A 12,573-nucleotide genomic window follows, 5' to 3' on the forward strand; every position below is an offset into this window, starting at 1 on the left:
CCGGCGAGCTGTGCCCCGCGGAAGGTTTGCGTTGCGGGCGCAGCTCTGCTCCGCTCTCACTCCTCCCCGGCCCCTGGGAGCTGTGCGCGCTGAACAGAGGATCCTTGTGCTCGGGGCATGGCCCCCGGCTCGGGTGCGTCACGCGGCGCAGGGACCCTCCATCCCCGGCACAGCCACATCGGGGCAGGTTTGTCCCACTAAAGCTCTCGAGACGCATTGGTTTGCTTTCAGCCTCTTGTTTTTAAGTGCTGTAAAACTTAATCCCGACGGTGCTTCGCTGAGAGGACCCTGCCCGGCCTGCTCTCCCGAGGGGGCACTCGGTCGCCCCGTTCCCCTGGCCCAGACACGGTGACCCCGGGCACGGGGTTCCCTGGGGCCGTGCAGCACCCAGGGCAGGCTGAGACACGGCCCGGCGCTGCGCTTCCCCACGCTCTCACCTTTGCGGAGCCGCCCCGGCGCAGCCCCTGTCCCTGCCTGCTGGCCGGGCACCGTGGGTCTCCTCCTGTGGGGTTCCCATAGGCGCACCCTTGCTGGGCTGGTTTGGTACGAAGCGGGTGGGAAAAGGCATCTGCTTTGGTAAAACCCTGCTGAAGCTGCAACCTGAGCAAAGTGGCACCTTGGCGTGCAGGAGTGGGACTCTCTTTGTGGAGAGAGTTTGCAAAGTAGCCCACCCTACAGATGACACTGAGCAGCTGTGGCCCCACACGAACCCACCTCGGGGTGCATGTTGGGGGCTTGGGCTATGCAACCTGTTTGTAACACCTCGAGCAACCTGAGGCCTCGTTAGCTTGGTGTTCATTGGCCTGGTGCCGGTGGGACTGTATGGGAACAGCTTGGAGCCACCAGTGCCCCCGCTCCGCTCCTGCTGCTGCCCGGGGCTGGGCACGGGGGTGGCAGCCGTGACTCAGTTTCTCCTGGGAAGCCCCTGGGGTATGGGCACGGTGGGAAGGTGTGGGCTCTTAGGTTCCCTGTGGCTGAGCCATGTGGGGCTGATCTACCAGTGGAGCCTCAATGGGAGGGGGTCAGCTGGGCGCTTATCCTTGGGGCACTGTGGGTGGGGGTGTCACGAGCCCCATCCTGTGCAGGGCCACTGAGTTTGTCTCTGATTTGCAGGTGGACATTCCTGGAGAGCATCATCCGCTGATGTATTTCAGGGATGCTCTGAGAAACAGCGCTCTCATTGCACCTTCCTCAAAGCAGAATGGCTTTGGGGCTGGAGACATCTTTGCCCCCAGTGCACCTTCCCTCCCTAAAGCACAGGGAAGAGCTTTCCTTCCCTGCCTCCAGCCCCCGGCAACACCCAGGCTGGGGCAGAGCCCTTACCCTGCGGCACTGGGATGGTGCAGCAGCTGCAGATGGAGGAGACCTGGGGGGCAGCGGTGCTGGGGAGGCCATACCTGCAGGGGATGGGGCTGTGCATGCAGGGGATGGGGCGGCTGCACCTCCTGCACCACCGGTTCCTGCAGGTGTGGTGCTGCAGGAGCGGGCGAGACTGTGCGGCTCCGTTCCCTGCTGCAGCTGAGGAAAATGCTTCTTTGGGGTGGGGGCAGCCCTTGGTGTGGGTGTACAGGGTTTTGGGGCAGCGTTTAGGGCTGTCTCTGTCCCCCTGTCCCCAGTGACCGTCTCGGTCCCAACCTAATGCAAGGAGCAGAGGCTCCCCTAGGTGCCCTGTGCCCTCTGGGGTGCCCAGCCACCCCCCTCCGGCTTTGCTCTGGGCTGACTGCGATCCCACACTGACTGAGCAGCGCCAGGGGGCACTGCTCACTCTACTGCCTGGCCCATTAGGCTGCCGCCAATTAGTGCTAATGAGTAGCCAGGTGCTCCGTGGTCTGGCCAAGGTGCTGCTCTGCTTGGCACTGAGGCCCCTTCCCAGCTCTGGGCACGTGGGGGCAGATTTGGGGTTCCTGGACATGCCCAGATGCTATACTCATGCTGGGAATGGGAGGACCGTGGGTACACAGAACCCCTGTGCATGAGGTTGATGCTCCATGGCCAATGTGCCCCCAGGTAGAAGCACATCTCCATGGTCAGCGAGTTGTGGGTGGGCATTTTAGTGTTGCCCCTGGGTTTGGTTCTGTGGGGTTGTCAGGGTCCCATCTTGACCTCTCCTTCCCCAGGGCATCCTATGGGCAGTGTGACCAGAGCTCTGCAACCCCCATGGCTGCGTGGGTCAAGCCGTGACACTGTGCCACCTCTGCGTCACCGCTGGGCTCGTGGGGACGCTGGGGCACAAAGCGGTGCTGCCAACGGACCTGAGCTGCACGCCTGTCCCGGCACAGGTAAGAGGAGTGTGGGGGCTGCCAGGCACACATCAGTATTCATTGGGGTGCCCAAGTGCAGGGGGGTCTCTTGGTGGCTCAATCCCTGGGGCGGTGATGCTCAGTGATGCCAAGCCCAGTGCCATCGTGTGGCAGTGCTGGGCTGTGCCATGTGCTCTCTGACACTGCTCTGGACATGGGGCTCTGGATGGATGCTGGGGGGCTGCTTTGCTGAAGGTGCCCACAGTTGATGAGTGTGTGTCCTTGCCTCTTTGCGTGGCTGCTGTCCTGTGCCTCTCCTGCCTTTTTGTGCCAAAATGCGGCCAATTGGGCCCTGAAACCAAACAGAGGAAACAGAGCCAGGGATGAGATTGGGTTACAAATCCCTCTGTTACAAACCCCCAGTTCACCATATTCCCACCACCCTGGGGATGCATTCCAGTCTGGGGCTGGGTCCTAATGTGGGTGCAGAGATGGGGAACAGCTCCTGTGGGCAATGAGCTGCGACCTGACATACGGAGTGGATTTAGTAGAGGAAAGAGGCTTAGGGAGAGGATTGGGGTTGCACTAGGCTTTGTCAGGGCGGGGGGGCACTGCTGGGCTGTGGACACGTCCAAGGGCTGATGGCTGCGCGGAGAGCAGGAGATGCACCGGGACAAAACCAAACCATGGTGCTGGGCTCCAGAGGCACCGAGCCCACAGCACAGGGGCACCCGGTGAGCCGGCCTCGCCGCCCACCCCCACCGCGGGTGTCAGCATCGCTCCGTGCCGGCCCTCCGAGATGTCCCAGCGAGCCATGCCAGGTGCCAGCAGCAAGGAAGGCAGAACACGCATCGGTATGGGAACACCACGCTGGGAATCGGAGGGGGCACAAGGCAGCACAACAGGGGAGTGGGGCAGCAGCATCCTGCAGGTGCCCGTGTGTGTGTGTGTGCGTGTGTGTGCATGGCTGCACTGGAGCAGCCAGCCTGCTGAGTGTTGTCACTGCCATTTGGGGCCACCCCTGGGGCCCCGCCAGGGCTGAGCAAACCAGCCCGGGGCACAGCCACTCGTGCCACTGCTGGAGTCGGTGACATCACTTCCAGGTGACACTGCTGTCAGGAAGGAGGCAGGCAGGGTGGTGAGCCCCAGCCTTCATGTGACAGTGAACGGGGCGATGTGCTGTGCTGGAGGTGAGTGGGGAACCCTTGCCTCAAAGCTCTGCAGGGAGATGGAGTGGGTGTGGGGGATGCTGCTGCCCTGCTCCATGGGGACATCAAGAGGACGTGGGGACAAGGGTGATGCTGGCTTGCCTGGAGCGATGGGGAGGTCCGGTGTCCTGCGGTGGGGAGGACACTTTGTGGTCTGTGTGACTGTCACTGCCACAGGTAGCTCAGTGGCCGTGGTTTTGGAGGGAACCCCCTGGGGTGATGCTGTGCACCTGCTCCAGATTGCTCTTGCTTTGGGATTTTGGCTGAGCCGCAGGTCCATGGGTGCTGGGATTGGGTTTCGGTTCACAACCCACAGTTGGGGTTTGGTTCCCAACGCTCTGTTTAAGGGTTCATGCCATGCACATAGCCTGGCCCGGCTTGTGTGGAGTCACCCTGGGTTGTGGGGACAGGACTCAGACCCTGCAGCATTGCTCCACCGGCACTGGGTGAAAGTTCTTTTGGGGGGGGAGGGGGGTGTATGGGCAGTGTGGACGGGGCCAGCAGGAAGGTGGCATAGCACGTGCATCAGTCACAGCGGTGACGCCGGCGGGGCTGCGCGCGGAGGTGGCTGTTGCTCCCACGCCCCGTGCCCGCGGGCTCAGCTTGGTGCTGAGCTCACCTCTGTGGTATGGCAGGAGGGGCTGCCGAGAGGCCATTGCCCCGCTGGGTATGGGGTGTGCTGGGAGGTTGGAGGCAGGATGGGCTCGTGCCCCCTGCACTGGAACCGTGGGGTCATCTTGCGACTTCTCTGGGGTTGTGGGTGCATGGGGGGGAGGGGGCGAGAGGATGGGAAGGGAGAAGCTGTGTGGGGGGGTCACTGGGGGAAGAGGTGGGGTGTATAATGTTTCCAGGGCACAGAATGGGATGTAGAATGCGGTGTCATGCTCTGTGGCATTGGCACCAGGAGATGGGGTGGGGTGTCGTGCCATGCAGTGGTGGCACCAGGAGCCCTTTGATGTTTGGGGCTGTATGATGCCTCCAAGCACAGACAGGTGTAGGGGGGCTGCAGAGCTCCAGGCCCCGCCTCCTCCCTGTCTTGTGACTCAGCCCCCTGTAAGCCCCCCTGCACCTGGGGGACTCTGATGGGATAGTGACAGGTCCCCATCTGGGGGGGTGACACAGCGCCGCTCGCTCCTGCTGTGACTGCATGTGATGTTGGAGGGCTGCAGGCACAGGCAGCATCTCAGGGCCCCCCCAGCTCTGTGCTAGGGGTGGGGTATCACAAAGTGTATCCTTGCCGCATGCTTCCCCATCACACCAGGGCCTGACTACGCTCCCTGCCCTGCTGAGCTTTGCGCCAGTGCTGCGCAGCAGCCATCTTCCCCGCGCATCCCTTCCCCCTCCTCCCACAGCAGGAAGGATGCTGGGGATGCTGCGGCCCCCCCCGCCCGGGGACGTAGGCGACGGGACCGTCCACTAGCCCCCACCCCCGCCGGGTGGTGCTCCCCGCCTGCTTCCCTCCTGCCTCGACGAGGGCTGCGCAGTGCCAGCCGGGGGAAGACGGAGGCTGCGGTGATGCCACCGCCGATGCCCCGCCTCCACGCTCGGGTACCGGGGGGGGCACGCAGGCTGCGGAGCTGGGAGGAGAACAGCAGTGCCACGGTGAGGACGGGTACCTGGGGGGCTCCCCGTTCTCTTTCCCCCTGCCCTCCGCATCCATCCTCCCCCCTCCCTTTTCCTCTCCATCACCGCGGTCACCTTCACCCTCTCGCTGTTTTCCGGAACTGCAGCAACTTTCTGCCATGTGATCCCGTGCCCGGCTCCAACCCTCGCCGCCCCCAGGCAGGCGCAGAGCCCCCCACCCGCCGCCGGTGCCATGGGCGAGAGATGTGACTACCAGCGCCTGAGCAGCGCCGAGGAGGAGGAGGAGATGCTGCCCGCCCTGCCCCACAGCCTGTCGGACAGCAGCGGGCTGCGAGCCCCACGGATGGGCAGCAGTCGCCCGGGGCTGCCTCCCCAGCAGGACGTCACTCTGGGCATGACGTGCCGGCGGGTCAGTGCGGGGGGAGATGGGGGGAGCGGTGGCACGGCCCCCGCGGCGTCCTCAGGGTGCTTGTGGGTTCGAGGCTGGCGTAGTGTAGGGGGGTCACGGTGATGCTCCCTTGCGTGGCATCTCCCAGTAAATTGGCATGGGGACAGCAGCCACCCTGCGTGGCTGCACTCCTTCCCTGATGCGTGGGGAAACTGAGGCGCAGGGCATGGGGATGGGGGAGGAATTATGTTACTGGGGAACAGTGCTGGGATGTGGACCCAGGTGTTCTCACACAGGCATGCACTGTCCCCTCTTGGTGGCACGGTGGGAGTCTGGCTCAGCTGGCGCTGGCACGGCGTTGGGCACAGAGGGGCTGCCGCAAGATGGGCAGGGTGCCCAGCACAGGTGGCTGGCAGCCATGCAGATGGCCATCTGCAGCGGCATGGACCCGTGTCCCCTTTCTGGGGTCACCCTGCGCAAATCGGGGTTGTCCCTTCGCCCTCACCCCCAAGGGGTTGGCTGCGTGTTGGTACCACTCGCGTACCGCGCCTCAGTTTCCCCATCTGGGTGCGAGGAGTGCGGGGTGCACGGACGCGGGGAAAGGGGCCGGCGGGGGGGTCGGGATGTGTTTGTGCACCCCCGGGTGTCACCTCGGGAGGGCGCGCGTCTCACTGGCGCTGCGTGTGCCGCCGGGGGCTGAGCCCGTGGGCAGAGCCGTGACGTTGCGCGGTGCCGTGGGTGTTTGGCCGCCGTGCCCAGGAGCGGTGTGCGGGCGCACAGCCAGACGTGCGTCAGTCGGAGAGAGGGTGGTGGGCTGTTGGTGCTCGGGGTGTTGGTGCACGTGCGCCCGGGCACGGCGGTAGCTGCAGGGGGGTGGGGAAGGGTGCGCGGAGGTGATGTGTTTGAGTGCAAGGAAGGGGAGAAGGAGGTGTGGTTGCGGTCGTGCACGTGTCGGGGTGTGTGCGTGGTGCGTGTGGTTGCAGGATTGCGTGCGTGTGGTCCTGGGGTGCACGTGAGAGCCGTCACCGCCCGTGCAGGAGCGTGTGTGCACGTAGGGTGCATCCCAGCGCTGCAGGTGTGTGCGTGGGTACCTGTGCCATCCATCCCCGTGTCCCTGTACCGTGGCTCTTTGCTGTCTCCTTGGGTGGTGGGTGCTGTGGTTTGTGCCCCACAGCTTCTGGGGGCTTGCACCCCTCTGGGGTGCTGGGGGCTGAGGTGGTGGTGTCGGTCCTGTGCTCTTGGACCCGTTGCGAGGAGGGGACCTGAATCGCGGTGTGCACAGCTGGAATACAGCTGTCCAGCGCTTGGGGGTAGCAGAGGGTGCTGGGGGCTGCACAGTGGGACAGGGAACCCCCACACCCGCGGTGTCCCCAGGGCAGAGAGCTGGCGCGTGGCAGAGCTTGGTGCCGAGGGCACTGTGCCCGTCTGTCACTGCTCAATGGGGCCGTTGTGCCCGGTGCCAGCCGGGATCCCGGCACTGGAAGCCACGGCGGAAGCTCTTTGGGCATGGCCACAATGCAGCAAGAGCTGCCTGTCCCATGTCACCTTGGCCCACCGATGGTTGTGGAGGGGTCCATCTCTGTGTCCCCTAGCAGCACCCCACAGGGTCTGGCAGCCGAGTGGGTTTATGGGGCTGGCAGCACACCCGCTATCCCTTCTGGCTGGTGGGGCAGCGGCATGGTGCCCATCACCCTGGCCTCATGCCCACCGCCTCCCCTTTGGGAGCACAGGGCCGGATGTCCCCCCTCCCGCCTTGCTTCCTGAGGGGGGAAACTGAGGCCTGGGAGCTTTTCCCAAGGCTGGAGCGAGTTTCCATGGCAATGAGAGCCGGGGTCCGCTCTCCCAGGCGGTGCAGCTGCCGAGCACCCGCCGAACAAGAGAGAAAGCAGCACATTGATCGGAGCCCGGCCCCCTGGGCGCACGGCCCAGAGCCGGGCCAACGCGCAGCTAAAATAAATCCTCCTGGGACTGGAGCCGGGCAGGGCGGCCGCTCGAAGCCCCAGGACTCACAGACAGCGACTGCTGGGGAGCGAACCCGTGGGCACCGATCGGGAAAGCGCCGACGCCGCAGCTCCAACCCCATTGCGTTTGGGAAGGGGAGGGCAGGACGGCCGGGAAGGAGGGCACGACGGAAGCAGGAGGAGGAGAAGCGCAGCGCTGCGTCCTGCTGCCGGCCCCTGTGCAGCAGGGATGCCCCGAGCCCTCTGCGCCTGCTGTGGGATGTCTGGGGTGGCTGTGCCTGGGTGGCATTCAGCAAGCCGTCGCCCAGCCGGGCTGACACCCTCGTAGGTCCCCCGGTTCTGCTGGGTTCGCCGTGCCCCAGGGACACTGGCATCTCCAGGGGTACCCTGAGCACATTGGGCCGAGGCTGCAGCCAAACAGGATGCGACGCTTCGAGACTCTGCGCCGTTCCTTCCCCTTCCTCGCTCGCTTCCGCGTATACCGAGTAAGTGGCCGTCACCCCCCGGTGCCGCGGATGGCCCCGTGCTGTGAGCTGGCGGCTCCTTCGGCCGCAGTGCCCCCGCGTGCCCCGTGCCCGCCGTATTTTTAGCCGAGGGCTATGATGGCGGTGACGCGGCTGGAACACAGATGGTGAGGGGGCCGGGGGCCACGTCGTCTCCCTAGGGAAAGAGGAGGATGGACTGGGCTGCCCTGCTGTGGGGCCGGCATGGGGGCTTTCCCACGTCCCCTCTGGCTGCTGGAGGTGGGAGGCTGAGTCGGGTCCTTTCCCGGAAGGCTGTGGTTATGGTGGGGAGGGAGAGAGGGGACACTGAGGTGCGGTGCGACAAGGGGGGTACTTGGGGACGTGAGGATCCATGGTGTTGGGGATCCTGTGCCCCGGCACAACTCCGGGGAGGTGATGATGACACCCTGGGGACCTTCATTCCCTGCACACTCATGGCTCTGTGTCTCCATCTGTTCTCTCCTGTGCCACCGCCTTATGGCACCAGAACAGCACTGAGGTGTCTGTCCCTGCAGGGGACAGCTGCCACCTCTGCCCTCAACAGCTGGGCACAGGGAGTGTGGCTGGGGGCCAGGCATGGGGTGCCCCATGTGCATGTCTGGTGCCAGGTGGGACTGTCCCTTATGCCTGTAAGATATCAGCATGCAGTGTGGGGACAGTGTTAGGGGCATCTGTGCCATGTTTTGGGGCTCTGCCTCTTCTCCATCCCTGGCACCACTGCCTGGGTACATACAGCACAGGGTGTGTTTCATTAGGACTGTGGGCACTATGGGATTCGTACCCTTCTCCATGGGTCCTGCTGATAGGGAAGAAAGCCCAGGATGGGCTCTGTAGGAGATGAGTCCCATGAGTATCCCTGGCATCCGCACTGGGACAGGGAGCAGCCCCGGCTTCCAGCCCCTCTGGCACACGGGTGGGCTAGGGCTGGGCTCCTGGGGACACTGGGGAGCAATGCAGGGTCCCCACTAACCCAGCACCTTGTGTGGCAGAAGCTGAGCTGTAGCATGCAGGCAGAAGAGGGCACAGACTGGCTGCTGGAGCTGCTGACTGAGCTGCAGCTGCAACAATACTTCCTGCGCATCCGGGATGAACTCAACGTCACCCGCCTGTCCCACTTCGAGTACGTCAAAAATGAGGATCTGGAGAAGATTGGCATGGGGCGCCCCGGTGCGTACATCCTCCTCCCTCAACCTCCCCCTGTACCCCTCTGTGGCTGCATCTTTTGGGGAGCCCAGAGGAAGATGTGGTCCCAAGGGCTGAAGGGTAGTTCTTCTCAAGAAGGGCCCTGTATCAGTGACAGTCTCTGTGTTCCATAGGCCAGCGGCGGCTGTGGGAGGCGGTGAAGAGGAGGAAAGCCATGTGCAAGCGGAAATCTTGGATGAGCAAGGTATGGCTAACATGCCCCAGCCCTACGCAGCTCTTGGGTCACTTCTCAGCTGGGATCGGCACTCAGGAAATTCATTCCCCTCCTGTGATTTGCCTCTTTTTCCAAGAAACTTATTCAGAGCTAATTAGTAGCAGAGCCTCAGCCAGCCCTATGGGCTGTGCAGCCCTCTGCTTGCCTCAGCTCCCAGCAGCACTAGGGCGGGGGATCCAGGGACCCTTCCCTAATAACAGTGATGCTGTGATGCTGCACCCCTGGGCACCTCACAGCCTCAGATGGCCCGTGTGCTCACCAGCTGGGCGCTGGGTCGTGGCCTCTCCCTTCTGTGACTCATCTAGGCTGAGCCGAGCTGTGCCTGGCTTTTAATAGAAGGCGACTCAGCCTTGTGCCGGGCAGAGAAATGCCACCTCCCCCCGCAGCCACATGCCTGCCCTGGCCCCCACACTCCCCATGCAGGTGCCAGCTGCCCCAGTTGTGAGCCAGGACAGACCCCTTCCTGTGGGCGACGTGCCCAGTGCCAGCTGGTGGGGTGGAGAGCCCGTCCCCAACCCCTCTGGGCAGCTGGCAGCAGCAGCGCGTGTCGCAAGGCCCACGTTGCTGTAGGGATGTGTCACTGTGCTGGAGGTTTCTCTTGGAACGGTGCCCAGGCACATCGTGTGCCCACAGCCTGGCCGAGGAGAGCCCGGGACCTCTGGCTGCTGGAGGGCAGCCTCTTCTGTCCATCTAGAAGTGCTGCTCAGCACGCCGCCCGCTGGGGAAACACCGCGTGGGGTCATCAGTAGGTTTCAGAAGGAACCTCTGCGTGTGCAGAGCCAAAGAGGTGGATGGGGCGACCCATCAGCCTGGCACCAGCAAGGCACCAAACAGCTCTCACTGGTGGGAAGGGGAAACTGAGGCAGGCTCTGGCCACCACCAATGGGAGGGAGGACCTGTGGGTGTCTCCAAGCCCACATCTTGCCCATCTGCACGCTGCAGGTGTTCAGCGGGAAGCGCCCAGACTCGGAGCTGCCTCCTCAGCCCCACAGCACCTTCCGCAAGCCCCCAACGCCACCCCCCGCCGACACAGGGGGCCAGCACTCCCTCACCTGCCTCATCAGGGAGCGGGACCTCTCGCTCTTCGAGAAGTTGGGTGATGGCTCCTTCGGTGTTGTGCGTCGTGGAGAGTGGTGCACGCCTGCCGGCAAGACGGTGAGGGGCACGAGCCTGTGCAAAACCCTACGCCAGTGGTGGGGGTCTGGGCACAGGGACACTCCCAGGAAGGTGCTGTCCCCATTCCGTGGCTCACCCCTTCTCTTGGCTGTAGCTCAACGTGGCTGTGAAGTGTCTGAAGACGGACGTGCTGAGCCAGCCGGAGGTGCTGGATGACTTCATCCGCGAGGTGAACGCCATGCACTCGCTGGACCACAAGAACCTCATCCGCCTCTACGGCGTGGTGCTCTCCCACCCCATGAAGATGGTGAGTCCCCAGCAGAACCAGCCCCGTCCTGTGGCTGCTGCTGTCAGCAAGCCCTGCAGGGTGGTGGTGCTGTGTGTGGGGCCAAGTGAGCCAGGTGGGCATGGAGCCCACCTCCAATGGACACCACTGCAGTCTTCTTCCAGTGGTGTCAGGACTGGGGGACAGAAAGCAGCCCAAAATGGGGTGTCCTCAGCCTGACCACTTTGCTATCCCCTTCCTACGGGCCAGGTGACAGAACTGGCCCCTCTGGGCTCTCTCCTGGACCGTCTGCGGAAGAACCAGGGCCATTTTCTCATCTCCACGCTGTGCCAGTATGCCATCCAGGTGGCCAAGGGCATGGCTTACCTGGAGTCCAAGCGCTTCATCCACCGAGACCTGGCTGCCCGCAACATCCTGCTTGCCTCCAATGAGCAGGTCAAGATTGGGGACTTTGGGCTGATGAGGGCTCTGCCCAAAAACGATGACCACTACGTGATGCAGGAACATCGTAAGGTGCCCTTTGCCTGGTAAGCTTGGGCTGGGGGTCCACGTGGGGAAGGGGATCTGGAGGTCCACCCCTCGTGATGCTCACATCCTTCCCTGTGCAGGTGTGCTCCTGAGAGCCTAAAGACGCGCACCTTCTCCCACGCAAGTGACACTTGGATGTTTGGGGTGACGCTATGGGAGATGTTCACCTATGGGCAGGAGCCATGGATTGGCCTCAATGGCAGCCAGGTGGGTGCAGCAAGCCCCTTATCTATGGCTCCCCAGACGAACTGCCCCAGCACACACTGTCCCGTGATGGCACTGCCTTGCCCCACAGATCCTACACAAGATTGACAAGGAGGGCGAGAGGCTGCCACGGCCTGAGGACTGTCCCCAGGACGTCTACAACGTCATGCTGCAGTGCTGGGCCCACAAGCCCGAGGACCGGCCCACCTTTGTGGCCCTGCGTGACTTCCTGGTGGAGGTAGGTGTGGGGTGGAGGATTTCAGGTGGTCCTCATTGCCCCTTCCGAGTGCAGAGTGAAGGGGGACATGGAGATGCTGTGTCCCCATGCACTCACCCCAGCATCCCTGCAGGCCCAGCCCACCGACATGAGGGCTCTGCAGGACTTCGAGGAACCTGACAAGCTGCACATCCAGATGAACGACATCATCACGGTCATCGAGGGCAGGTAGTGCACGGGGGGGACCTTGAGCCAGTCCTCTAAAGCACGGCCCTCTGGGTGGGGGCCGGCAGCCAAGGATGGTGAGCAGTGGGCTGAGCTGTGGGGAGTTTGGGGCTCTGTGTCCCCCATGATGTGGGCAGCGTGGCTGCCCCACAGCGCCTGTCCCCGCTGACTCACCCCACGGCCTTGCCCTAGGACACAGCTGCCAGGCAGCCGCTCCCTGCTGATAGCAGTGGGGAAGTGCCACTGTCACCAGGGCCTCAGTGCCACCTCTGCTCCTGCTCTGAGGCTTTGCTTAGTGGCTGCTCCATTCTGCCCCATGCCCTCGTTCCCCACCCTGGAGGTCCCTGGCTCCAGGCTGGGAGGGTGGGTGACACCGGGTCCCTGGATGCCCATCCTCAGAGCATCCCTTCTAGGATCCCTCTCCCGAAGAGACACGCTGGAGGCATTCAGCATCCCTTTCCCCACTGTCGCACAGGGTGCCAGCCCCCCTCCTGGCCCCACAGCAGGGTGGAGGCGAGGAGAAAGGCGCAGCCTCCCTTCTGCCCCCCTCCCCTGGGGCTGGCTCCCCGCATTCCGGCACGGTGAATCAGGCCGGATTTGTGTGGCTGCAGGGACCAGCTTTCTCCCCCGGCTGCTCCCCGATGACTCTTGCCCAGGGTCTGGCGGTGGTTTAATTGCAGGGAGGGGAGGGGAGGG

At 63.8% G+C, this 12,573-nt stretch overlaps 1 protein-coding gene across 8 annotated transcripts in view; it reads left to right on the plus strand.

The window, feature by feature from the left end:
- Window positions 1–1,440: 1,440 nt before the first annotated feature.
- Window positions 1,441–12,573, plus strand: part of TNK2 (tyrosine kinase non receptor 2) — a 17,711-nt gene continuing 6,578 nt past the window's right edge. For 3 of the 8 annotated variants that reach the window (XM_019619056.2, XM_010716775.3, XM_019619057.2), the window contains exons 1-10: window positions 1,441–2,279; window positions 5,179–5,441; window positions 8,874–9,051; window positions 9,201–9,271; window positions 10,244–10,456; window positions 10,572–10,724; window positions 10,953–11,230; window positions 11,312–11,438; window positions 11,527–11,673; window positions 11,786–11,880. In XM_019619056.2, coding sequence (XP_019474601.1) covers window positions 2,024–2,279; window positions 5,179–5,441; window positions 8,874–9,051; window positions 9,201–9,271; window positions 10,244–10,456; window positions 10,572–10,724; window positions 10,953–11,230; window positions 11,312–11,438; window positions 11,527–11,673; window positions 11,786–11,880 — 1,781 coding nt within the window. In that variant the 5' untranslated portion in view covers window positions 1,441–2,023. Of the gene's footprint in view, window positions 2,280–5,178; window positions 5,442–7,384; window positions 7,867–8,873; window positions 9,052–9,200; window positions 9,272–10,243; window positions 10,457–10,571; window positions 10,725–10,952; window positions 11,231–11,311; window positions 11,439–11,526; window positions 11,674–11,785; window positions 11,881–12,573 lie in introns of those variants that run through there. The other 5 variants (XM_010716773.3, XM_031555045.1, XM_019619060.2 and 2 more) reach the window with 4 other exon arrangements.

This window comes from Meleagris gallopavo, chromosome 11 (assembly GCF_000146605.3).
Source record: "Meleagris gallopavo isolate NT-WF06-2002-E0010 breed Aviagen turkey brand Nicholas breeding stock chromosome 11, Turkey_5.1, whole genome shotgun sequence".
NCBI lineage: Eukaryota > Metazoa > Chordata > Aves > Galliformes > Phasianidae > Meleagris > Meleagris gallopavo.